This window comes from Carassius gibelio, chromosome B22, assembly GCF_023724105.1.
Source record: "Carassius gibelio isolate Cgi1373 ecotype wild population from Czech Republic chromosome B22, carGib1.2-hapl.c, whole genome shotgun sequence".
In the NCBI taxonomy this organism is placed as follows: domain Eukaryota; kingdom Metazoa; phylum Chordata; class Actinopteri; order Cypriniformes; family Cyprinidae; genus Carassius; species Carassius gibelio.
In genome coordinates, this window is record NC_068417.1 from 4,552,987 (window position 1) to 4,580,175 (window position 27,189).

At 35.3% G+C, this 27,189-nt stretch overlaps 1 protein-coding gene across 1 annotated transcript in view; it reads left to right on the forward strand.

Annotated features, from left to right (window-relative positions):
* The window catches only part of LOC127987694 (uncharacterized), a 2,462,016-nt gene that overhangs the window by 92,656 nt on the left and 2,342,171 nt on the right, over positions 1–27,189 (forward strand). The window contains exons 35-49 of the mRNA XM_052590053.1: positions 76–249; positions 607–777; positions 1,532–1,705; positions 2,824–2,997; positions 3,339–3,509; positions 4,241–4,414; positions 8,506–8,679; positions 9,037–9,207; positions 9,961–10,134; positions 11,252–11,425; positions 11,767–11,937; positions 12,669–12,842; positions 13,010–13,180; positions 13,399–13,572; positions 20,303–20,476. Of these exons, the coding sequence (XP_052446013.1) occupies positions 76–249; positions 607–777; positions 1,532–1,705; positions 2,824–2,997; positions 3,339–3,509; positions 4,241–4,414; positions 8,506–8,679; positions 9,037–9,207; positions 9,961–10,134; positions 11,252–11,425; positions 11,767–11,937; positions 12,669–12,842; positions 13,010–13,180; positions 13,399–13,572; positions 20,303–20,476 (2,595 nt within the window). The remainder of the gene's footprint in view (positions 1–75; positions 250–606; positions 778–1,531; positions 1,706–2,823; positions 2,998–3,338; positions 3,510–4,240; positions 4,415–8,505; positions 8,680–9,036; positions 9,208–9,960; positions 10,135–11,251; positions 11,426–11,766; positions 11,938–12,668; positions 12,843–13,009; positions 13,181–13,398; positions 13,573–20,302; positions 20,477–27,189) is intronic.

Sequence of the window (27,189 nt, forward strand, 5' to 3'; positions counted from 1 at the left end):
AGACACACAACAGAATTTGTGTCAAAAATAATGTAAAAATATAAATGATCTGAAATCCTTGTCTGATTCCTGTAGGTTTTTGAAAAGTCCTGCTGCAGAGGAAGCGTGTGAGTATCTCACTGGAGTTCTGGGTAAAAGTCCATTATTACTGAAAGAACTGGATCTGAGTGAAGATAAATTAGGAGATCTGGATTGGGAGAAACTCTCTGCTCTTTTGAAGGACTCTCACAGCAAACTGGAAAAAATAATGTAAGTATATGTGATTTATACATTGAAACCTCTTTGATTATTCATTATTAAAGATGTTCACATGGTCAAATCAGTCACATGTGTGATCAGATATGAAGAGCTGTTGATCTGATGTGTGTTGAATATGTGCTGAATAATAATAATCAAGCATGGTGTAATAGTCAAGCTCACACCAATCCAGTCTTGACACTTATCACAGCGCTCCATTTAATTCTATTCTTTCAGCATCTCTTCCATCACATAACTGCTCACAATCAAACTCCCTCCTTCAACCCCAACACTAACAGTATGCAATATAACTGTAATAAATATACTTGAGGAAAGCTGTCATGACTGAAATGCTGTTTTTGTGTTCAGGCTGAATAACTGTGAGCTGACAGAGAAAAGCTGTTCAGTTCTAGCTACTGTTCTCTCCTCCAAAACCATCCTGAAAGAGATGAAACTGAACAACAGTCGTCTGCTGGATTCAGGAGTCAAAGAGATCTGTGAGGGACTGAAGAACCCTGTGTGTGAGCTGAAGATACTGAAGTGAGTACATTTCACCAGCAGCTGCACTCAACACCACAGCAATCACTGGAATATTAGAAATATTTTAACTGTTCACCTGCAGAAGTAAAAACAATTTAACAATACCATAAAACTAATAATACCATATTGTTTTTGTTGTAGACAGTGGTTTTCATTCACTAAGCTCACACAAGTCATTGTTATACAATTCTACAATAATAAAGTAGCCATAACATTTGTTCACAATTATATTTTTTTCCTTGGTTACGGATGTATTATACACAACCAAGTTAGGATTAAAAATTAACGAGGTCTTTGCACAAAAATGGCATACCAAATTCACAGTAGGGGGGCAAAATATTTAATTTAGACCTGCTGATGTTGTATCAGATACAATTTTTTTATGCGTGTTTCCTAAAAAGCATGTAGCATTTTAACCAATCATACAAATTTCTGTTGAGCATATGAATGTAGTGGAGAATCCAGAAGTGTTTAGATTAGGCAGTGCTGGAAATCCCAGAGTTTTGTTCAGTGCATGACACACACTCACTGACTCATCGAACCAAAGAAACAAAAAAAAAGTGCTGATACGATGCAAACAAGATTCTTTTTGCAGTCTTGAGAGCTTAATTGATTAGAATGGTTTTTGCCAGAGGACATAACTAAAATAACTAATTAATTGATTTATCTCGTTTTTATAATATGATTGTGCAGTGGATGATTCGATGAATTTGAACCAAATTGTTGCTTTGAATTCATGTTTTTATTTTTGTAGACTTTCAGACTGCAGTATCAGTGAAGAAGGTTATAAAGCTCTGTCTTCAGCTCTGAGATCAAACCCTTCACACCTGATAGAGCTGGATCTCACAGGAAATGATCCTGGAGAATCAGGAGTGAAGCAGCTCAGTGATTTACTACAGGATGGACTCTGTTCATTAAAGACCATCAGGTGAAAAAAAAAAACTTAAAATATTTAAATAATTATCTGTAGGGTTGGGTATTGTTTGAATTTGAACAATTCTGATTCCGATTTCGATTCCTTGGTTCGATTCCGGTTCCTAACGATTCTTGATTCCGATTCTTTTAAGAGGCAGAGTCAAAAAAAGTTTAGGATATTTGAAATGATCTAACTAACCAACGGCCTTTCTGAAGGAAATAGTCTGACCTTTTTCATCAATTTTAATTCTATAACTTTTTACTTTTTTTACTTATTTAGAGAGACTACAGACTTTGAAATCACTGCCAGCGTCACGTGTGCCACCATATATGTGATGAATGAAGATGCCCTTCTGCACCATTCATTAACACAGACACGCAGAACATTCAGGATTCATATTTGAATAAACTTTTCTGGCTTAATATTTACAGATACTTGTCCATATTGTTATTTGATGTAAGTGCAATGACCAACTTTTGATTAATTCATTCAAAATTTGGCAAATTCTGTGACATTCCGCGTTTGGTTGTTTGGTAATGTTTGGTTGACCAATCAGCGAAGAGGGGCGTTTCATTCCCACCCACATATAGAGATTGAATGTTCAAGTTGTTTATTCATTTTCTGTCCCAAAATGAAGCCAAATTCTTGATTTTTTTTATTTTTATTATTTTGTTGAAAAATGTGCCATTTTTTTCACTATTCAGATTTCAATATTAAATTAAAAAACAAATAATACAAAAGTTACATGGACCATGTCTCTGACATAATAATAAGACTCGTTGTCTTCTCTAGTGCAGCTCAATCAGGTCTAGTAGCATTCGTCGATACTTGTGATATCACAAATCCCGGAAGATATGCGTTGTAGTCCAAACAAGTCGTTCACTGTAGTTTTTGTAAAGTGATTTCTGTTGAATATCTCCTTTTGAAGTTGACTTTGAGCTTTGTAACTTTGCAGATCTTTTTTATGCTCAAACAGCATTATTACAGACTAACTAAAGTTGAACGTGAAAAAGTATAATATGACCCCTTTTAACCGCAGTTCAGAGAAATTCGACAGACACACAACAGAATTTGTGTCAAAAATAATGTAAAAATATAAATGATCTGAAATCCTTGTCTGATTCCTGTAGGTTTTTGAAAAGTCCTGCTGCAGAGGAAGCGTGTGAGTATCTTACTGGAGTTCTGGGTAAAAGTCCATTATTACTGAAAGAACTGGATCTGAATGAAGATAAATTAGGAGATCTGGATTGGGAGAAACTGTCTGCTCTTTTGATGGACTCTCACAGCAAACTAGAAAAAATAATGTAAGTATACGTGATGTATACATTGAAACCACTTTGATTATTCATTATTAAAGATTGTCAGTCACATGTGTGATCAGATATGAAGAGCTGTTGATCTGATGTGTGTTGAATATGTGCTGAATAATAATAAAGCATGGTGTAATAGTCAAGCTCGCACCAATCCAGTCTTGACACTTATCACAGCACTCCATTTAATTCTATTCTTTCAGCATCTCTTCCATCACATAACTGCTCACAATCAAACTCCCTCTTTCAACCCCAACACCAACAGTATGCAATATAACTGTCATAAATATACTTGAGGAAAGCTGTCCTGGCTGAAATGCTGTTTTTGTGTTCAGGCTGAATAACTTTGAGCTGACAGAGAAAAGCTGTTCAGTTCTAGCTACTGTTCTCTCCTCCAAAACCATCCTGAAAGAGATGAACCTGAACAACAGTCGTCTGCTGGATTCAGGAGTCAAAGAGATCTGTGAGGGACTGAAGAACCCTGTGTGTGAGCTGAAGATACTGAAGTGAGTACATTTAACCAGCAGCTGCACTCAACACCACAGCAATCACTGGACTATTAAAAATCTTTTAACTGTTCACCTGCAGTGGTAAAAACAACTGAACTATACCATAAAACTAATAATACTATATTGTTTTTGTTGTAGACAGTGGTTTTCATTCACTAACCTCACACAAGTCATTGTTATACAATTGTACAATAATAAAGTATTTGTTCACAATTATATTTTTCCCAGGTTACGGATGTATTATACACAACCAAAGTAGGATTAAAAATTAACAAGGTCTTTGCACAAAAATGGCATACCAAATTCACAGTAGGGGGGCAAAATATTTAATTTAGACCTGCTGATGTTATATCAGATACAATTTTTATGTGTGTTTCCTTAAAAGCATGTAGCATTTTAACCAATCACACAGATTTCTGTTGAGCATATGAATTTAGTGGAGAATCCAGAAGTGTTTAGATTAGGCAGTGCTGGAAATACCAGAGTTTTGTTCAGTGAATGACACACACTCACTGACTCATCGAACCAAAGAATCAAACAAAAAAGTGCTGATAAGATGCAAACAAGATTCTTTTTGCGGTCTTGACAGCTTAATTGATTAGAATGGTTTGTGCCAGAGGATATAACTAAAATAACTAATTAATTAATTGATCTCGTTTTAATATGATTGTGCAGTGGATGAATTTGAACCAAATTGTTGCTTTGAATTCATGTTTTTATTTTTGTAGACTTTCAGACTGCAGTATCACTGAAGAAGGTTATAAAGCTCTGTCTTCAGCTCTGAGATCAAACCCTTCACACCTGATAGAGCTGGATCTCACAGGAAATGATCCTGGAGAATCAGGAGTGAAGCAGCTCAGTGATTTACTACAGGATGGACTCTGTTCATTAAAGACCATCAGGTGAAAAAAAATATTTAAATAATTATCTGTAGGGTTGGGTATCATTTGAATTTGAACGATTCTAATTCCGATTCCTTGGTTCAATTCCGGTTCCTAACGATTCTCGATTCTGATTCTTTTAAGAGCCAGGGTCAAAAAAAGTTTAGGATATTTTAAATGATCTAACTAACCAACTGATTTCTGAAGGAAATAGTCTGACCTTTGTCATCAATTTTAATTCTATAACTTTTTACTTTTTTCTTTTTACTTTTCTTTAAACTTATTTAGAGAGACTACAGACTCTGAAATCACTGCCAGCGTCACACGTGCTTCCGTGTGTGTGTGATGAATGAAGATGCGCTTCTGCGCCATTCATTAACACAGACACGCGGAACATTCAGGATTCATATTTAAATAAACTTTTCTGGCTTAATATTTACAGATACTAGTCCATATTGTTTTTTGATGTAAGTGCAATGACCAACTTTTGATTAATTCATTCAAAATTTGGCAAATTCTGTGACATTCCGCGTTAAACTATAAATTGCGTTTTTATGACTGGATTCCGCGATTCCATCCGCGTTTTCAGCATTGCTGAAATCATAGGGTCCTACAGTAAGAAACAACTTGTAAAACCAAGTATAGATTAGCAGCAGGTACAGTATAAAATCAGAAATAGTTCTTGTTTAGGAAAATTATCATATCTGCCTTCTCAGGCAGGATGCGTGAACGTTCTGAACAGATAACTTTATTATCTCCTGCTGTGGAGAAAACGCATTCGCTGGATGTAGAATAAGCTTGAACGCATAAATAGGAGAAAAAAGAGGCAGCAGAGGACGGTTGGCGCAGCGCATCAAAGATGGGGCACATATTTATTTCTACTCCATGGACTCAGAGGTGCATTATCATGTTCGACGTGCACCCTCCTATGCACGAAACAATCTTAATGCAAATGTTGCATTTTGCCAAGATTTCGTTCTGTTTAGGAAAGTGAAACCAAACTTAGGACCACCGACACACACTATCCATGTTGGACTAGCTCGATTATGCCAATACTTCAGGTGTACGCTTCTTTGTTGGTGTTTCTTCTTGTTCCAGGCGGTGGACTAGGAATCGAAACTAGGAATCAAAATGTATACTTTTGAATGATTCCGGGAAAATCGCAAAGCTAGTCACGGTTCCACTCGATACTCGATACCCAAGCCTAATCATCTGTATGGAAATATATAGTAGAGTCAAATCCACCATTATTGAATAGGAATGACATGAACTATAATTAAAGGGGTCTTATTATATTCTTTTACAAAGTCTTGATTTTGTTTTGGGGGTGTACTAGAAAAGGCTCTCATACAAGGTTGTTCAAAAAACACACTTTTTCAGATGTTTTACTTTATCACAACACCTCTTTCCCCAGTCTGGCATTAACGACTCGAATAGTTTCTGTATCAAATGAAGGCCCGCCCTTCTGGAATACAAAATGTGCTGTAATTGGTTAGCTGGGACAGTGTGTGTTGTGATTGGCTCCACTTGGGGTGACCTATAATCAGAAATCGTGCTCTGCATTTAACCCATCCAAAGTGAACACACACACACACACACACACAGTGAACACACACCCAGAGCAGTGGGTAGCCGGGGAGCAGTTGGGGGTTCAGTGCCTCAGTACCTCAATCGTGGTATTGCCAGCCCAAGACTAGAACCCACAACTTTAGGGTTAGGAGTCAATTTCTCTAACAACTAGGACACGACTTCCCCAAAAATCAAATCAATTTGAGTGTGATTTGAACCCGGATGATTGTAACCACTCTAAGCTTGTATGCCTTGTTTTTTAATTTAATATTAAATTCTGAAAAATTTTAATTCATTTGTAAAAACAAAACCTTTTTTATTTTATTTTTTTACTTTACGTTCAGGGACAAAAAATGAATAAAATAACAGAAAATGAATAAAAACTTGAATATTTAATCTCGACATCTGGGCGGGAATGAAACACCCCTCTCCGCTGATTCGTCAACCATCAACCAAACATTAAAACATAATAATAGTCCTAAAAAACATAATAAGAGTCCTTGTCTTTCATGGATTCTTAACATGTTTATTTCTACTAGATTTTATCTCTTTCTCTTCAACAGCCAGATTAACGAATGGCTTGACACAAAACATACCGAGGCAGAACATAGACAGAAATTTCTTTTGTGTAGGCAAAAATTATGCAACCCTTCTATTGAAACATTCAAATTTCTATTAATTTATGTGAACATAGGTAGTTTAAGACAATAAGCTGAGTTTTTTTTAATTAAACTGAGTATTGGCCAGCTAACTGATGGCATACAAAATAGTTATTTTCTCTGCCAACTAAACCCAAGTCACAGAACCGCTGTGTGACAGACTCGGAGTAGGCACATAGAGTGGTGTATCATTCCAGAATCAGAGTTTTTGAAAAACCCATTATTATAAACAATTCAATGACCAATTATTATATACAGGCACTTGACTTTATTCCTGAATTAATGAATGAAGCATTTTCAATGCATAGATTGAATAAAAGGCTCCTTTATTAACACAATGAAATACTGCATCCTAGTGGCGATATTACTTTCATAATTCAAGTATCATTAAATTTTGTTCATATTTCTGTATTATAAATATTGTATAAAGTTAATCTTATTTCATTATACATTTGTAATTGCTATGTAAATGTATGTATACAGCCGTCTGATGAGCATTGAACTGTGAATACATCTAAAAGCATCTTCAGACGCAGGGTCTATATCTCTGAATACTGATTTAATTGGTAACAGCCCATTGTCATAATGATTCTCATTTATTTGATGTAAAAAATTTACATTAAAGATGACATACAAAAGGTAAAAGGTAAGAAAACTGAAAATCAGGTGCTCCTTATAAAATAGTTAATTTCTGACACTGATCTCTGGTTTATTGATTGAAGTGTTATTTCAGGGTTTGGATATGTTCTTATAACTCAAAACAAGTTCACCTTCAAATCATGACGTCAGATTCCCATTTAACTGAAGTCAATCACTCAAACAAGCACTCTGACAAACAAATAGTCCCATGCCAGTGGGATAACAACATATGAGTTCCTAAATCTGTATAACATGCTAAATAAAAAAAGAAAAATAGATGTGCTGTAAATTACACAAAGTATATATAATTTTTACATATCTGTCATATCAAAGTTCCCCCATGGTCCAAAACACAGCGTATCGTCTAAAACAAAAGTTATGACTATATGTTCACATAAATTGATAGTGCTCTGCGCTTCGTTACCCTGCACTACAGTGTGTCGCGCAGCTTTGCCACACAAATTTTAGTAGGTGGATACTGTAATAAAACAGGTGGTGTGTCAAAGAACCAAAGCACCAAAAGGCTCTGCCTCGGTCTGGTTTGTGTCAAGCCATTCATAAATCTGGTTGTTTTATGAAGAGAAAGATCAATGTAATAAACCATAGAAGCTGAGGACTATTATTCTGAATTTGTTTTAAGACTACTGTTGTAATGTTTGGTTGACCAATCAGCGAAGAGGGGTGTTTCATTCCTGCCCACATGTAGAGATTGAATGTTCAAGTTTTGTTCATTTTCTGTCCCAAAATGAAAAATGAAGCCAAATTCTTGATTTTTTTTTTTTGTTGTTGTTGAAAAATGTGCCATTTTTTCACTATTCAGATTTCAATATTAAATTAAAAAACAAATAATACAAAAGTTACACGGACCATGTCTCTGACATAATAAGACTCGTTTTCTTCTCTATTGCAGCTCAATCAGGTCTAGTAGCATTCGTCGATACTTGTGATATCACAAATCCCGGAAGATATGTGTTGTAGTCCAAACAAGTCGTTCACTGTAGTTTTTGTAAAGTGATTTCTGTTGAATATCTCCTTTTGAAGTTGACTTTGAGCTTTGTAACTTTGCAGATCTTTTTTATGCTCAAACAGCATTATTACAGACTAACAAAAGTTGAACATGTGAAAAAGTATAATATGACCCCTTTTAACCGCAGTTCAGAGAAATTCAACAGACACACAACAGAATTTGTGTCAAAAATAATGTAAAAATATAAATGATCTGAAATCCTTGTCTGATTCCTGTAGGTTTTTGAAAAGTCCTGCTGCAGAGGAAGCGTGTGAGTATCTCACTGGAGTTCTGGGTAAAAGTCCATTATTACTGAAAGAACTGGATCTGAGTGAAGATAAATTAGGAGATCTGGATTGGGAGAAACTCTCTGCTCTTTTGAAGGACTCTCACAGCAAACTGGAAAAAATAATGTAAGTATATGTGATTTATACATTGAAACCTCTTTGATTATTCATTATTAAAGATGTTCACATGGTCAAATCAGTCACATGTGTGATCAGATATGAAGAGCTGTTGATCTGATGTGTGTTGAATATGTGCTGAATAATAATAATCAAGCATGGTGTAATAGTCAAGCTCACACCAATCCAGTCTTGACACTTATCACAGCGCTCCATTTAATTCTATTCTTTCAGCATCTCTTCCATCACATAACTGCTCACAATCAAACTCCCTCCTTCAACCCCAACACTAACAGTATGCAATATAACTGTAATAAATATACTTGAGGAAAGCTGTCATGACTGAAATGCTGTTTTTGTGTTCAGGCTGAATAACTGTGAGCTGACAGAGAAAAGCTGTTCAGTTCTAGCTACTGTTCTCTCCTCCAAAACCATCCTGAAAGAGATGAAACTGAACAACAGTCGTCTGCTGGATTCAGGAGTCAAAGAGATCTGTGAGGGACTGAAGAACCCTGTGTGTGAGCTGAAGATACTGAAGTGAGTACATTTCACCAGCAGCTGCACTCAACACCACAGCAATCACTGGAATATTAGAAATATTTTAACTGTTCACCTGCAGAAGTAAAAACAATTTAACAATACCATAAAACTAATAATACCATATTGTTTTTGTTGTAGACAGTGGTTTTCATTCACTAAGCTCACACAAGTCATTGTTATACAATTCTACAATAATAAAGTAGCCATAACATTTGTTCACAATTATATTTTTTTCCTTGGTTACGGATGTATTATACACAACCAAGTTAGGATTAAAAATTAACGAGGTCTTTGCACAAAAATGGCATACCAAATTCACAGTAGGGGGGCAAAATATTTAATTTAGACCTGCTGATGTTGTATCAGATACAATTTTTTATGCGTGTTTCCTAAAAAGCATGTAGCATTTTAACCAATCATACAAATTTCTGTTGAGCATATGAATGTAGTGGAGAATCCAGAAGTGTTTAGATTAGGCAGTGCTGGAAATCCCAGAGTTTTGTTCAGTGCATGACACACACTCACTGACTCATCGAACCAAAGAAACAAAAAAAAAGTGCTGATACGATGCAAACAAGATTCTTTTTGCAGTCTTGAGAGCTTAATTGATTAGAATGGTTTTTGCCAGAGGACATAACTAAAATAACTAATTAATTGATTTATCTCGTTTTTATAATATGATTGTGCAGTGGATGATTCGATGAATTTGAACCAAATTGTTGCTTTGAATTCATGTTTTTATTTTTGTAGACTTTCAGACTGCAGTATCAGTGAAGAAGGTTATAAAGCTCTGTCTTCAGCTCTGAGATCAAACCCTTCACACCTGATAGAGCTGGATCTCACAGGAAATGATCCTGGAGAATCAGGAGTGAAGCAGCTCAGTGATTTACTACAGGATGGACTCTGTTCATTAAAGACCATCAGGTGAAAAAAAAAACTTAAAATATTTAAATAATTATCTGTAGGGTTGGGTATTGTTTGAATTTGAACAATTCTGATTCCGATTTCGATTCCTTGGTTCGATTCCGGTTCCTAACGATTCTTGATTCCGATTCTTTTAAGAGGCAGAGTCAAAAAAAGTTTAGGATATTTGAAATGATCTAACTAACCAACGGCCTTTCTGAAGGAAATAGTCTGACCTTTTTCATCAATTTTAATTCTATAACTTTTTACTTTTTTTACTTATTTAGAGAGACTACAGACTTTGAAATCACTGCCAGCGTCACGTGTGCCACCATATATGTGATGAATGAAGATGCCCTTCTGCACCATTCATTAACACAGACACGCAGAACATTCAGGATTCATATTTGAATAAACTTTTCTGGCTTAATATTTACAGATACTTGTCCATATTGTTATTTGATGTAAGTGCAATGACCAACTTTTGATTAATTCATTCAAAATTTGGCAAATTCTGTGACATTCCGCGTTTGGTTGTTTGGTAATGTTTGGTTGACCAATCAGCGAAGAGGGGCGTTTCATTCCCACCCACATATAGAGATTGAATGTTCAAGTTGTTTATTCATTTTCTGTCCCAAAATGAAGCCAAATTCTTGATTTTTTTTATTTTTATTATTTTGTTGAAAAATGTGCCATTTTTTTCACTATTCAGATTTCAATATTAAATTAAAAAACAAATAATACAAAAGTTACATGGACCATGTCTCTGACATAATAATAAGACTCGTTGTCTTCTCTAGTGCAGCTCAATCAGGTCTAGTAGCATTCGTCGATACTTGTGATATCACAAATCCCGGAAGATATGCGTTGTAGTCCAAACAAGTCGTTCACTGTAGTTTTTGTAAAGTGATTTCTGTTGAATATCTCCTTTTGAAGTTGACTTTGAGCTTTGTAACTTTGCAGATCTTTTTTATGCTCAAACAGCATTATTACAGACTAACTAAAGTTGAACGTGAAAAAGTATAATATGACCCCTTTTAACCGCAGTTCAGAGAAATTCGACAGACACACAACAGAATTTGTGTCAAAAATAATGTAAAAATATAAATGATCTGAAATCCTTGTCTGATTCCTGTAGGTTTTTGAAAAGTCCTGCTGCAGAGGAAGCGTGTGAGTATCTTACTGGAGTTCTGGGTAAAAGTCCATTATTACTGAAAGAACTGGATCTGAGTGAAGATAAATTAGGAGATCTGGATTGGGAGAAACTGTCTGCTCTTTTGATGGACTCTCACAGCAAACTAGAAAAAATAATGTAAGTATACGTGATGTATACATTGAAACCACTTTGATTATTCATTATTAAAGATTGTCAGTCACATGTGTGATCAGATATGAAGAGCTGTTGATCTGATGTGTGTTGAATATGTGCTGAATAATAATAAAGCATGGTGTAATAGTCAAGCTCGCACCAATCCAGTCTTGACACTTATCACAGCACTCCATTTAATTCTATTCTTTCAGCATCTCTTCCATCACATAACTGCTCACAATCAAACTCCCTCTTTCAACCCCAACACCAACAGTATGCAATATAACTGTCATAAATATACTTGAGGAAAGCTGTCCTGGCTGAAATGCTGTTTTTGTGTTCAGGCTGAATAACTTTGAGCTGACAGAGAAAAGCTGTTCAGTTCTAGCTACTGTTCTCTCCTCCAAAACCATCCTGAAAGAGATGAACCTGAACAACAGTCGTCTGCTGGATTCAGGAGTCAAAGAGATCTGTGAGGGACTGAAGAACCCTGTGTGTGAGCTGAAGATACTGAAGTGAGTACATTTAACCAGCAGCTGCACTCAACACCACAGCAATCACTGGACTATTAAAAATCTTTTAACTGTTCACCTGCAGTGGTAAAAACAACTGAACTATACCATAAAACTAATAATACTATATTGTTTTTGTTGTAGACAGTGGTTTTCATTCACTAACCTCACACAAGTCATTGTTATACAATTGTACAATAATAAAGTATTTGTTCACAATTATATTTTTCCCAGGTTACGGATGTATTATACACAACCAAAGTAGGATTAAAAATTAACAAGGTCTTTGCACAAAAATGGCATACCAAATTCACAGTAGGGGGGCAAAATATTTAATTTAGACCTGCTGATGTTATATCAGATGCAATTTTTATGTGTGTTTCCTTAAAAGCATGTAGCATTTTAACCAATCACACAGATTTCTGTTGAGCATATGAATTTAGTGGAGAATCCAGAAGTGTTTAGATTAGGCAGTGCTGGAAATACCAGAGTTTTGTTCAGTGAATGACACACACTCACTGACTCATCGAACCAAAGAATCAAACAAAAAAGTGCTGATAAGATGCAAACAAGATTCTTTTTGCAGTCTTGACAGCTTAATTGATTAGAATGGTTTGTGCCAGAGGATATAACTAAAATAACTAATTAATTAATTGATCTCGTTTTAATATGATTGTGCAGTGGATGAATTTGAACCAAATTGTTGCTTTGAATTCATGTTTTTATTTTTGTAGACTTTCAGACTGCAGTATTACTGAAGAAGGTTATAAAGCTCTGTCTTCAGCTCTGAGATCAAACCCTTCACACCTGATAGAGCTGGATCTCACAGGAAATGATCCTGGAGAATCAGGAGTGAAGCAGCTCAGTGATTTACTACAGGATCCAAAATGTCAACTCAAGACACTTAGGTGAGAGATGATGAAATAATGCAACATAAATGATATGCAGACAATTTATTCATAAAATATATTTTATTAATACAGTTTGTTAAGGTAAATCCATCCTTTTCACAGTGTTTCAGAGTCAGATGTTGATTATTTTTTAAATTAAGTTTACTTCATCTTCTCTTCTGCAGGTTTTTGGGTCCTGCTGCAGATGAAGGCTGTCAGTATGTGACTGGAATTGTGGGTAAAAACCTGTTACTCCTGAGAGAGCTGAATCTGAGTGAACATGAACTAGGAGACACAGGAGTGAATCAGATCACTGCTCTACTGCAGGATAAACACTGTAAACTCAACACACTGATGTACGTTTTTTTCCTTGTTACAAGGACACGTTTAAATTCTTGCTGCTGGGTGTTTTTTATCTGCATTGTATAAGAGACCGCTGACTGAAAAAAACATATGTGACTTTTGTAATGTGGTTATCATCATCATCATCATCATCACCAGTATTTGTCATTTCTCAGCTAAAACATACTGGTCAATATTCAGATGAAAACTGAAGTGTTTTCTCTTTCTGCAGTCTGAAGAACAACTGCATCACAGAAGCAAGTTGTCATGTTCTGGCTGCAGCTCTAAATTCAAACCCTTCAAATCTGACAGAGCTGGATCTGAGTGAGAATAAACTAGGAAACCCAGGAATGAAGATCATCTCGACTCTGTTTGAAAATGTACAGTGTAGACTGGAAAAGCTGAAGTAAGTATTTTAAAAAGTGTATCACATTAATTACCCAGATTCAAGTGACCCACCACAGTTTCATAGATATGAAAATATTTTACACTTCTCATCAGGACTCAAACTTGAAATTGTGATATGACTTAGTGCAATTATCAAATCACAAAAGTCTGCAATTATTTAAATATACAGTCTGCAGTGGCACATGCTTAAAAGTGAAGTGCATTTACATGTGAGCAGATCATGAGTTAGTGTCAATAAATCTCGTTCTTCAACAACATTTAGCATCAGCATACTGGAGGAGTGTTTTTAAAATTCATATCTATTGTTTCCTATGTGTGTTCAAACACTGGTGGCATCTGAAAAATCTCCTCAGAGATGGCTTTTGATTTAACTTGTAAATTGTCTGCTTCCGGAACAAAGCAGGGTAATGGATCCGGCATGTGATTAGAGGAGGAAGTGGTAACAGAGTATTCGTGCAATCACATTACTGGACCGGTTTAAGTGATTAAAAGCATGCATCAGTTGCTTTTATTAGGGCTCATACAGTCATAAAAAACCATGGGAAAAAACAGCTATTTAATTTCACAAATCTATGTATAATAGGTATATTAAATCAGGTCCTGAATTTCAGTAGTGGTTTGTGTGTATATCGCACAAGGAGAGCCTGCAGGATTTCTTCAGAGGGTACAAGTTTTTTGTTTGTTTTTCTCTAAGGACCAAATTATCAGTGAGAGCAGAACAAATGTCACAGGTTTTACATTCAACAAAATGGGAAAATACATGTATCAAATGCATGCTCACAGAGAAGAAAACGGTGTTGTCTCGGTCCTTGTCCAACAGTTTATCAGAATTACTGGCCCAAGTCTGACCATCATTCGGAACTTTAAAAGGTCTACTTTTATGTGTACACTCACAATATAAACAAAACATTGTGCTTTTATAGAATAAAGAAAACAAACAGGATGCACTTTCTGCATCTCATCTTGAGCAAAGCGCTTCACAAAGATGACCCGACACTCAGTGAATATATGCCTCAGATACATGACAAATATATCTATAGAAAGCTTTAAATTACTACTTTAAAATGAAATCATTCTTATCTAAAGCAAAAACTCTTTCATTATGTAATCCTTAAAGATGCATTTCTTTCTAAAGGTGTGTCCAATGAGCAGATGGCAAGTCAGGATCGGCAACTTCATTTTTGTGACACTAACTATTTTATCAATAAATTTTTCTTTTGCTGGGTCTCTGTGGCAAGCTTTAGCCGATTGCGTGCATTTGAACTTGGATCTCTTCCAACTAAGCTTAAAGGCAATTGTGCTTGCTGTTGCTGAACACTAAACGTCTTGACTGTGGCTTTAGCACTAAGTCCAGCCCTGTGTAAATAATTAGCCGGAGCCAGTCGGGTCCAGGCTGAAATGTAGGGCTCTAAAGTGGATATTTACGATTGAAAAAAGAGAAGAGAAACATAAAATCTGCTTGTGCAAATGGCCACTTATTGACAATATGTCTAATTTTTCTTAAAATAAGCTCTCCATCAGTGTTGTCAGAGTGGACAAAAGTAATGGATGTTAATTTGGGTTAATTTTCCTGACTGAAAACCAATTCCAGTTAGCCGATCATTAACCAACTAAATTAGAAGGTTAGATTATATGTAAATATATTAAAACTTAGTGCATGCGCAAATAGCAGCACAAACATCAGAACTATTCACACATCACATCGCGTACCTGCAAGGAAAAACTGTACAAGACTACACAGAGTTCCCTTTCATTTTTGTAACAGCGCCACAAGTTCAAGAAAACCGAGAAGGAAAGCACACCCTATTTGATTTCTTTATTTTTAAAAAGCATGTTTTCTTTTTATTGTGAAAGGAAATTCCTGCAAAAAATTCAATATATTAGGCCAGATGAGTAAATAAATCCACACAAACTATCAGATTAAATCTGTTATTTGAGAACAGCGCGAGTAATTCAGCTGTACCATTTCTTCTCTCTTTGACTCTCTCAAAGCGGCTTCTCATCCGCACATCTCATCTGCACTAAAAGAGCTGCTCCACGCTGCGATGCTAGACTTTAGCTCACATTCTGGGACAGAAGTGTCACTTGCCTTACTGGGTCACTGCTGCATCATCACAATGTATCATTTGCACATCAAGTCTCTTTTAGCCATTTCTATACTTGCTCACTCCAGAGGTGGAGTTCTGTGCACTCACAGCCAAAGTGTGCAATAGTATCAAAGCATGGCGTGCGAGTATAAAGCCACCTCACGAGTGTCATATGGTGTCATTTTGTAGTTTTTTTTTTTTTAGCTTAACCAGCGAAATAAAAAATTATATCAAAACAGTTTTCTCTTAAGTGAATGTTAACTAGAGATCAACCGATATATCGATTTACTGATATTTTCTCCGATATTTAAGCATTTTAACCGGATATCGATTTTGCAATATTGGATTAAACAATAAACTTCACCCTCTTGTGGGTGTTTTGAGAATTGTTCTCAGGATCGCCATAGCAGCACATCTGAGGGGAGATGAGACAACAACAACGACGTGCAGGTACTTGATTTGCTGTTAGCTCATCATTAGTCTCGTGAAGCCACTTTCATATTGTTGTTCACTCAGCAGGTTGATGTGGTTGATGCTCAGGAAATGCTCCAGCACAGCCACTGCTTTCCAACAAGATTCACTTGTTTAAAACACCCTAAATTGTTTTAACATTTTAATATATAACCATTATTTTGCTAATTAATACAACTCTATGGAAATGTATTATTTATTATCGCCGTGAGCGATCACAGTTTGAGTATAGTTCTGTGTAACTGCACAGATAAACCGCGCGGTCAGCAGGCATTTCATAATCTAGAAGGACAAAACATTAATAATTTTGATATAGCATTCCAGTTGAGAAATGTAATAAATTATGTGTTCTTTGTACTATTCCAATATTCTAGAGAAAATTATTCAGCGAATTAACATTATCCAGTGAATTATTCGTGACTCTGTAGTAGGAGTGACTCAGAATAGTCGACGATTCGATGTTTTGATTTGAGGAGCATGATTCAACTACCAATCTAACAGTCAAATATTCGCGGGTGTTATTGACTATGCCATTCTGACTACATGTAATCACTCAATTGTCTGATTTCAATTATAACTAGCAGTTTTCTAACAATAAGTTAATATGAAGACTATTATGATAAAGCCGTGAATATGAACCTGAAAAGAAAGATGCTTAAAATATTTTAAAGTGCGTGAATAAATCCAACCAGCCCTAGGCTATAGATTTATGTTTCATTTTCCATAATCCGTGACTGACAGAGGAGCATCCTGGCGGCAGGGATTTAAAACTTTACCAAGACTCAAACTGACACAGGCAGAGAATGGATTTTTTAGAATATGTAGGAATCAAGTGATTTCAAAACATTTCAGCTGGTGTATATATATTGTAGATATATTATTTACCTGATATAAGAAGCCTTTGGTTGAGTCAAGCACTTCATTGTAGTATGCAGTAATATCTCTTAAGCACACAGCGCGAGCAGGAGAATCAACAAAGCAGAATATTAAAAACTATGACTAGTATTATATACCTCCCCAGTGTAGGGATGGGAAGGAGTAATAAAGAAAATGGTGGAAAAATGGAGGGAGTTTTTCCCTTCTACTGACTCACACAACAACATAAGTATTGTGGAAACAGAATAGAATTTTTAAACACAAGGAAGAAAACATAACTTCAGGAGGGGTCCTAGCCAACATAACAAACTTAAACAGGAGAAAAAGTATAACCAAAATAAATTGCAACCACCTCCCTACAGCTTCCCATGAAAACAAAAGAAAGCAAAATAAATCCAAAATTAACCTTGGTTCTAACAACAAAATAATATAACCTTTGTTTGGGCTGAATAAATCCCACAAGAGGACTAATAGAAATTAATCAACGAACTTCTAATCACAACAAATCAGCTACAAACACTAGTGATATCAGGTACTCTAGCTTCAAATCCCCACACTCCAGACATCTCAGCTCTGTCTTTTATCTCCAAGCATTTCCTCTCGTGGGCCATTCAGGATAGGGCAATCATAAGAAGTATCGTCCACTAATTGATCTTCACCTGTTAATCCTTATCAGCACTTGAGAGGGCGAGAAAGAGAGAGAGAGAACACAAGGCACATACATAAAGGAGACAGTCTCAAAGTAGGGCCTGGGATGTAACACTAGACTGTCACACCCATACCATTATAATGAGAAGACCACTATAATAAAACACTGTGAATTTTTAGAGTTTAGCCGCTGTGTTTCTGCACATTGTTTCCTGAAGAACGCGTCCACAAAAGGAATTCACGTTCAGAGCTGCACACACACATTAATTTGCACTCTGCCACTTTTTAGCCTATAAGTCCTAATATTAACATTATGTTGTATAAATAACAAAGCGTATTCTATATGAAATTATGAGTTTAATTCCATTGATTAAAAACTTGCCATCAAATGCTCACTCCACTGGTCATCTTCAGCGCGCGCAGCTCTAAACAGAAATGCAGAACATTAAAAACTACTGTCATAAAGGCTAACTTTATAATGAGAGCACTATTGTAAAAATGGTTAATTGTTATGGTTCGCCGATGTTAAATGATAACTATCTTTATATAAAAACATTATTTACCCTGTTTGTATCTGTGAGGCATTTGTTACACATTTTACCTGTTTGTGTTACCATCAGTAATTATGACTGTCGAATGTCTGACTTGACTCAATGTATTTTGCCCCTCCCCCAAACGTATGATTTGACAATCAGTCGAATATCAGCAAGATTCAAAAATTCCGATTTGACTATGAACATCCTTAGTCGGGGACACCCCTACTCTGTAGCTATTAAACAGCTTATAAAATGACTCCTGTCCTTTATTTATTCTCTACATTTGAAAACATGAGACATTCTGCATTTTTTGCTTATTGATAATATTAGTTTTGCTATTGATGCTTTTTATTGTAATATACAAATTAAATTTAACATGAAAGACTTATTTTCCACATTTAAAAAAAGATGACTGAAAAGAGGAAAAACCTAAGCGAAGTATATTCTTTTCATATATTCTTTGTCATTTCAAGGTTTTTTTTCAGTTTAAGTTTATTTGTATAGCGCTTTTTACAATGCAAATCGTTACAAAGCAACTTTACAGAAAATTATGTTTCTACAATATTTAGTAATAGCTTATAAGTGGTGACTGTCAGTTTGTGCACATATGACAGGATTTTTTGAAAAATTAATACAAGACGTAGTCAGCCAGACGATTAACATTATTAATATTATTAATAATTAATAATTATTATATGATGCAGTCACACACAATAAATTACATTTATTTACTTTATAACAGTTAATAAATATCAGTTGTGCATATTGGTTATCAGGCACATTAAACATGCAAATAATTAGTATCGGTATTGGTAATAAAAAATCTATATCGGTCGATCACTAATGTAAAAAGTTGAGAAAGAAAAGGCATGTTTATTAGTGTTTGATCTGTGCATTTGGTCTCGTGACCGTAGTGGGGCCATTCACATGTCACGTCTTTTGTACGCTGAAGTTATTTCAAATGAAATGTGCAGCAAGCGCGCTCATAATATGCATTTTTCATTATATCACATGCACGCTATAGGTCAGCATGATCGTCTTTCGTTGGCACGTGAGGAGGGGGATTCACCAAAATGAGGTGCCTGATCAGATTTGGGAGGTTTTGGATCTAGCTTGTTCCGGCACAAAATAAGCCCTGGGCATCACTCAAAATATTTCAGTGTCTATTACCTACAACACAACTCACATAGTTTCCCTTAAAATTACATGAACAATAATTTGGGACAAATGTTACTGAGTTGCAGCTCTTGTCACTGGAGCTGCTGGAGACAAGACCTCAATTTGGCTATTTTAAGGGATAACAGTGGAGTTCAGTACACAAATGTTTGTGATGAAACAGCTGATCACTTTATCAATTGACAGCCTCTCCTTTAAACTTTAAGGTGTTTATTAAACTTTCATTTTTGACTGAGCTATATCTGGAAATGATACAAATAGATGCTGTTTTACAGATTAATAAGAATTATTTTATTTTTATTTTGTTTATTTTTATCTCCAAACAAAATTTGACTGTTGTAAAACTGAAAGCATTCAACAATTCAGAGTCAGATTTAATATGAAATATATTTTAATTTAAGATGTTATTTTGGTAATCTTGATTGATTTATTTTTTCTGGCTAGTAGATTTTCTGAATGGCTGTTAAATAACAAAAAAATAATTTAGACCTGCTGATGTTATTTCAGATTAAATTTTTATGTGCGTTTCCTAAAAAGCATGTAGCTTTTTAAGCAATCACATATTTCTGTTGAGCATATGAATGTAGTGGAGAATCCAGAAGTGTTTAGATTAGGCAGCGCTGGAAATACCAGAGTTTTGTTCAGTGCATGACACACACTCAATGACTCATCGAACCAAAGAAAAATGTGCTGGTACGATGCAAACAAGATTATTTCTGCAGTCTAGACAGATTCATTGATTAGAATGGATTTTGCAAGAGGACATAATGCACACTAGTCATCGATGAAAAATAAAATGTTTGTTTGTTTTGTTCATGTTGTTCAAAATAACTAATTGATTAATTTATCTTGATTTTATAATATGATTGTGTAGTGAATGAATGGGTGTATTTTAACCAAATTGTTACTTTCAATTCATGTTTATATTTTGTAGACTTTCAGACTGCAGTATCACTGAAGAAGGTTATAAAGCTCTGTCTTCGGCTCTGAGATCAAACCCTTCACACCTGATAGAGCTGGATCTCACAGGAAATGATCCTGGAGAATCAGGAGTGAAGCAGCTCAGTGATTTACTACAGGATGGACTCTGTTCATTAAAGACCATCAGGTGAAAAAAAAAATCTTAAAATAATTAAATAATAATTTGTACAGAAATATATAGTAGGTCAAATGCACCATTATTGAATAAGAAAGGGGTCCTATGATACTCTTTTACAAAGTCTTGATTTTGTTTTGGGGGTATACTAGAACAGGCTCTCATACAAAGTTGTTCAATAAACACATTCTTTTTCCACACATTTTACATTATTACAACACCTCTCTCCCCAGTCTGGCATGAACGACTCGAATAGTTCCTGTATCCGCCTTCTGATATACAAAATACCCTGTGATTGGTTAGCTGGAGCAGAATGTGTTGTGATTGGCTCCACTTGGCTCCTGGTCAGAAAATGTCACGCCCCTTACCTGTCTGCAAGCTTTAGTGTAAATATTGCGTCAAAACCAAATCAATTTGAGCGGGATTCCTTTTTCATTGTTTAACCATGATGGAAAAACTAAAAATTATCCGCCATTTTATTTTTAAATGCCACACTGAAAACCAAAATTGAAATTACAACAATACACACAAAATGCTGCTCAAAAACATATTATATTGAATTTGGTCCTTGAACTTTTGCGTCCATTCGTTTTTCGTCAGTTGACCATGACAGAAAAACTTAAAATGAATGGTTAATTTTTTTTAAATGCCAGGCTGAAAACCAAACTTTAAATTTGAACCTTTCACAATCAGGGTATCTTCCGTCCATTACAAGTCCGTTTTCAAAAAAAAAAAAAAAAAACTAAAAATGAAAGACTCAAGAGGATTCAAGTGAGAGAACATGAATTCAATAATGAGAAATGGAAAAATTCATTTATTCATTTATTACTCATTTATTCATTATTCCGTTTAGTTTAACAAACGGTAAATTAGTTTTTCGCTCCATTTCTCATTTTGTCATTTGGGGCTTACATATAGGTTTATGGCTTCAATATTTCATTCGCACTTGTGGGCGGAGCTGAAATACTCCTTTCATCTGATTGGTTGAATTGCTCCACCTTCAGCTCTGTCTTTTCATTCTTTCAGGCGGAATAAGAGTCAGTACGAGTGAAGCACTGTAATGTCTGAAACCACCACTCACTGTTAATTAGCATAATATTTTAAACAGATGTGGCTGGGCACATAATTTGTGCTGCTGCGACTTGCAAGACCCCTTTAAATTATTTCTAGGTTATAGTATTGTGTGAATATTGTCCCACTGATAAATACAGTGCCAATAGTTCTGTCTCCTCATCTTTTAAGTCTAAAGGCACTAGGTAGGTGTGTGTGACATTTAATAATTAATTGTGGAAATGAATATAGTTAAATTTATGAAATAAATTATTAATGACATTTCTCTTCTTAGTCGTCTTTGTTGGGCTTGAGAAAGCCAACATATATTTGAACATTATTATTATTTATTATGAGAGTTGAGACCGACTAGAAATTTAACGTTTGACCAAATTCAGCTCAGATCTTCAGACTCGTCTGATTCATTGCCTTAACTGGTCGGACTTACCTTCTCAAAAAATCCTAGTGACTTTCATTATCTGAGCAATGAAGGCCTTAATACTTAATGTCCACCAGAGGAGGTGACAGGATTTATGTTTACATCAGTTAAATTACAAATAAATACATGAATTTTATGTGTACTGCCATGATTATGCCATATCTGTGTAACTCAGGTTCTTCAATGATAGATGGGGGGGGGGGGGGGGGGGTTATACCTTCGCTCAATGATAGCTGTATAATATAAAACAACATTAACTACTCCAGCTGGTGCCAAATAAAAATGATTATGATTTGGAAAGCTGCAAGTCAAATGCACTTTCCCACTGACTTGCTGTTACATAATACATTATAATTTGTATTTGGCAACAGTCACAGTTAATGTTGACAGCAAGCAGGAGTGTGGTGGGGTGCAAGGTCTGGTGTGACCAATGGATGCAGACCTCAAGGCAGTGCCCTAAATCTAAATGCAGATCTGACAATTTTGTCTTTTTAGATTACATTTTCCATTGTGCTTACTGACGTACACCTCTCATGCAGACACCCAACTGTACAAATTCATTTATAGATTTAAAAACCAGTCCTGAACCTGGAGAACCATGTTCTGCAGAGTTCATCTCCAACACACTTGCTTGGACAGTGCTACTAATCCTGAAGACCATGCTTAGCTTACAGTAGGTGGCCAGCCTTTCTGGGGCTTACCTGCCTCGCGTACCGCCGCTTCAGGATGGACTGTAATTCAGTCGCGTGTTAAAATCATTTGTGAAACTACCGCCAGGTGGCGCAAAGGGACGCATTGCGAAATGAATTTAATTGTAAAATGAGATAAAATAAGGAAGTAAAACAACAATAACATTGATATAACATTGTAACATTAAAAAAAAACTGTTTGTTTTACAATTTGATAATTTTTAAAATCTAGGATAGTCTTAGACTACAGTCTACTTAACAAAAATTAAAAGAAGACCTTAACACAAAGGATCATATGCATGCTATTTTTATTAAACAGTAAATAAATATAAGGCCTATATTATTTATATATATATATATATATATATATATATATATATATATATATATATATATATATATATATATATATATATACATAAAGCTAAATGTTTTAATTTCATTTTAATTTCGATTCATTCTTGGTTTTAAAAAAAATATTCAGGTTCCATATGCAGAGCGAAATGGGAACGGTCCATTGCACTTAGCAATAATTAGTATTAACTCTGTTATTATTCTTGATTTTTCAAACTACCAGCATTTTTGAATTATGCCTTATGTGTGACCAAAAATTAAGTATTATTTGTTTTAGCTGATCGTGCTGGTGCCTCGCGCACATAATGGAAACAGAAGTAGTTCACCAGACATTCGGTGTGAGCACTTTGACATACTGTTAATTATGATTTTTTTCATCAATACTGAAACGCACACAGCCTATTTACCTCATGAATAATAGCCTAGTTAAGCTTCAAATGGGCAACATCACAAATATGGAAATGTTTGATTTCTCCCGATTGAGCCTATAGCCTATTTTTTTTTCCTCTCACAAACTCTGATTTATTTTTTAGCATGTTTAAAAAAATAAATAAATAAACATGCAGCAAACGAAAATAGGTGATTGATCTGTTCAAATGAAACCTATACACGATTCATATTTTTTTCCTCTGACAAACTTAATTCATTTTTTAGCGTGTTTAAAAAAAAAAAAAAGAAAACATTCAGCAAATGAAAATAGGCGATTAATACGTTAAAATGTGTTACTCTTGGTTAACAGTACTAATTATGTTGGCTTGCATACTGTTATGCTATTTAAACTTATTTTTATTTTTATTATGTTGGCTTGGCTTGGCAACAAAGCCAACATACTGTTATGCTATTTAAACTTATTCTTTTTATTATGTTGGCTTGGCAACAAGCCAACATACTGTTATGCTATTTAAACTTCTTATTTTTATTTTTATTTTTCTTATTTTTCTGAGAAATGTAAAACGCTACTCCTCCTAGGGCTTTAAAGCCACAAGCCCCAAACTCGGCAGACACCTGCGGGATATGTCCGCGATCTCGCGATTTATTTCTCTGAACACTTGAAGTCCACATGACAGCCGCGTTTCGGGGCGTGATCGGACAAATAAAAAGGCTACACATTTCATTCACACTGGCAAGCTAAACCAACATATGTTTTTATTACCGGGTCAGAGCTCATTAATAAATTATGTCTCTGGCCAAAGAACAGAGAGAAAGAAGAGAGAGAAATGAGCGCTTAGCATTTTTTGGGAATGCACTAATCCACCCATTAGAACACAACAAGAGCAGAATTCAGGTGTTTTTGAGCTGTTTATGTGTGCAAAATGAAGAATAATTTGACAGCGTGATACAGCTTATGAATACTGGAAGGAAGAAAGGCACGAAAACTTTCAGTTTTAATCGTACAGATAAGAGCAATACATCAATCGAATCTGTAAAGGGTCCACTTTTTTTTGTATACAAACATAATAACAACAAAACTTTGTGCACTTATAAATTAAAGATAACAAACAAGGTGTGCTGTCTCCAGCCTTGGTCTGCACTGATCTTCATTTACAAACACGTCATTAAAATGAACTGTAACTCCATGAATACTCAACGAAGAGACATGAGATATATATCTATAGAAAGCTTGACATGTCTACTTTTAAACCAAACAAGTGCTGCCGAACAAATATTCTGTGATAAAGTAATCCATATCAAAACAACGCGATGTCCTTTTTTCACGTCTCCCTCATTATATCTAATGTGTATGGAAGGCCAAGAGGGTCAAATACACGTGAATTTTAACGTGTCAACAACACGTTAAATATGTGTATTTCATGCGTAGACAACACGTATTTAATATTATTTATTTATCGGCGCTGCACAACATGGTAAAGTCATTTATATATATTTTTAAGAGCTTCTTAAAATACTATATTACTCCGATATTATATCCAATATTATTTAACGCGTTAAATACGTGTTGTTTACACGTGAAAAATCAGCGGGTATTTAACACGTGAAATACACGTGAAGTACAAGTTAAAAATCAGTTTGAAGAGGTCAATGTCATTGGCTGCTGAGGACTTGGGTCAAACCACTTCTGTGAGCTTAGAGGGGTGTACCATTCATAGACAGGCAACCACCATTTAACACGCTATAGATCAGCTTATTCAGCCTTATTATTTAGTCTTTTTTCTTTTCTGTTTTGTATAGCCTATAGAAATAATATATTTAAGTTTCAGTTTTATGAAATATTTATTTTATAATAAATATTAATTAAAATGTTGTGGTGATAGTATAAAATTTATAAAAGTTACAGTATTTTGTTAAGAAACAGGACATTTTGTTTAGCTCTTGACTCCCCGAAGTATACTATATATAGTGTCCCTTCTTTAATTTTTCAGTAATGTGTGATAACTTAAAATATGTTGTCAGTACTATTAAAATAAGATTAAATTGAATGGTATTTAGGAGATTATGGTTTTTGCATGACTTATTTCGCATTCATGCTAGACAACCCTGTCGTAGCTGTTATCATAGCCTAGGCTTTTTATTAAAAAAAGAAAACTGCAAGGGACCATGGAAAAAGACTGTTGCAGGTGTATTTTTTATGGTATTATTATTATTAAGCCAACATCAAAGTTAGTTCACTAACTTTTAATTCTAGATATGTTGGCTTGGCAACAAGCCAACATACTGTTATGTTATTTAAACTTATTTTTATTTTTATTATTATTATTCTTCTGAGACAGAATTACAAACGTATCTCCTCCTAGGGCTTTTAAGCCACTAGCCCCAAACTCGGCAGACACCTGCGGGATAAAGCGGTGCAGGTTGCTATATCTTTTCAGAGTGATCAGACTTAAAGTTTTTTTTAATTAATTTTTAAATGTAAAAATTCATTACCCATAGACTTACATTGTCTGAGAAAAATTGCGCCCCTACAATTGCAATGAGATTTAGGGGAGGAGTCGGGTTTCGTTTCACTTTTAAACCGGTTAACAATACAAGTAAATAATAAAATTTCCTTCAAACTGACAAGCTAAACCAACATATCCGATTAGTACAGGGGTTAGGGCTCATTAATAATTGATTTCTGGGCAGAGAGCAGTCAGAAAGACGAGAGAAGCATCACGGCTGATCAGCTCAGTCACTGTCTACACGAGCTCACAACGAGCGAATTCATTCTTATTTAAGACCTTTAAACACGGCGATTGCACGCAATCCACACGTTAGAACACACCAAGAGCTAAATTCAGATGTTTCTGAACTGTTTAAAGTAATAACATGATATATTCGCGGCAGCCAAATGTCCGCGAGCTCGCGATGTTCTTCTCTGAACACTTGAAGTCCAAATAGAGAATTCACAGCCTTTCACATTAAAACCCTGTAGCGAAACGGCACAAAACAATTAGAATATTAAAGCTGCAAGCAGCGATGAACGGACCCTCGCACCCGGACTCACCGCCAGCGATTGGCTTCATTAATTAGGTGAACGGTGAGAAATATGCATTAAAACTTAATATTAAAAATAAATATAAGTGGAATATATCAAAGTTTACTCCATATATGTGCCAATCTTCCTGTTGCCAGCAGGTGGTGCTCTCATTATAATGGAATTTTGGCCTTCAATGTGTTTAGGGCAGGACTCTTATCGAACATGTGAAGTTTGGGGAAGATCGAACAAATTATGCTTGAGTTCCAACAACTTCTCTTACTGTGGCGAGACATCAAAATTTGTCATGGCGCCATGGACACGCCCTTTAAAAATAACTCAAGATCTCCACAAGTTAACATTGCACAGGCCTTTAGATTAGACTGACTACAAAAAATACTTTAATCTCAAAAAAATTCTAGTAGTTTGTCGCAGCCTAAAACATGCCACTTCCTGTTGCCAGCAGGTGGTGCTATGACTATAACTGAAAATGGGCATGTAGATATGTTAAGGGAAGAAGTCTTACCTAACATGTGAAGTTTGGGGCAGATTGGACATTGTAAATCTGAGTTACAGCAACTTCCTTTTTCATGGCGAAACATCGAAATTTGTCAGGCCACCATGGACACGCCCTTTAACGAAACCTCAAGTCCTTCGCAATTTATTATCGCAAAGGGCTTTAGATTACACTGACCAAATTTGGTGTTGATCTGGATAAATCTCTAGGAGGAGTTCGTTAAAGTACAACCCCTGAAAATGGCAAAAACAACAACAATTTTGA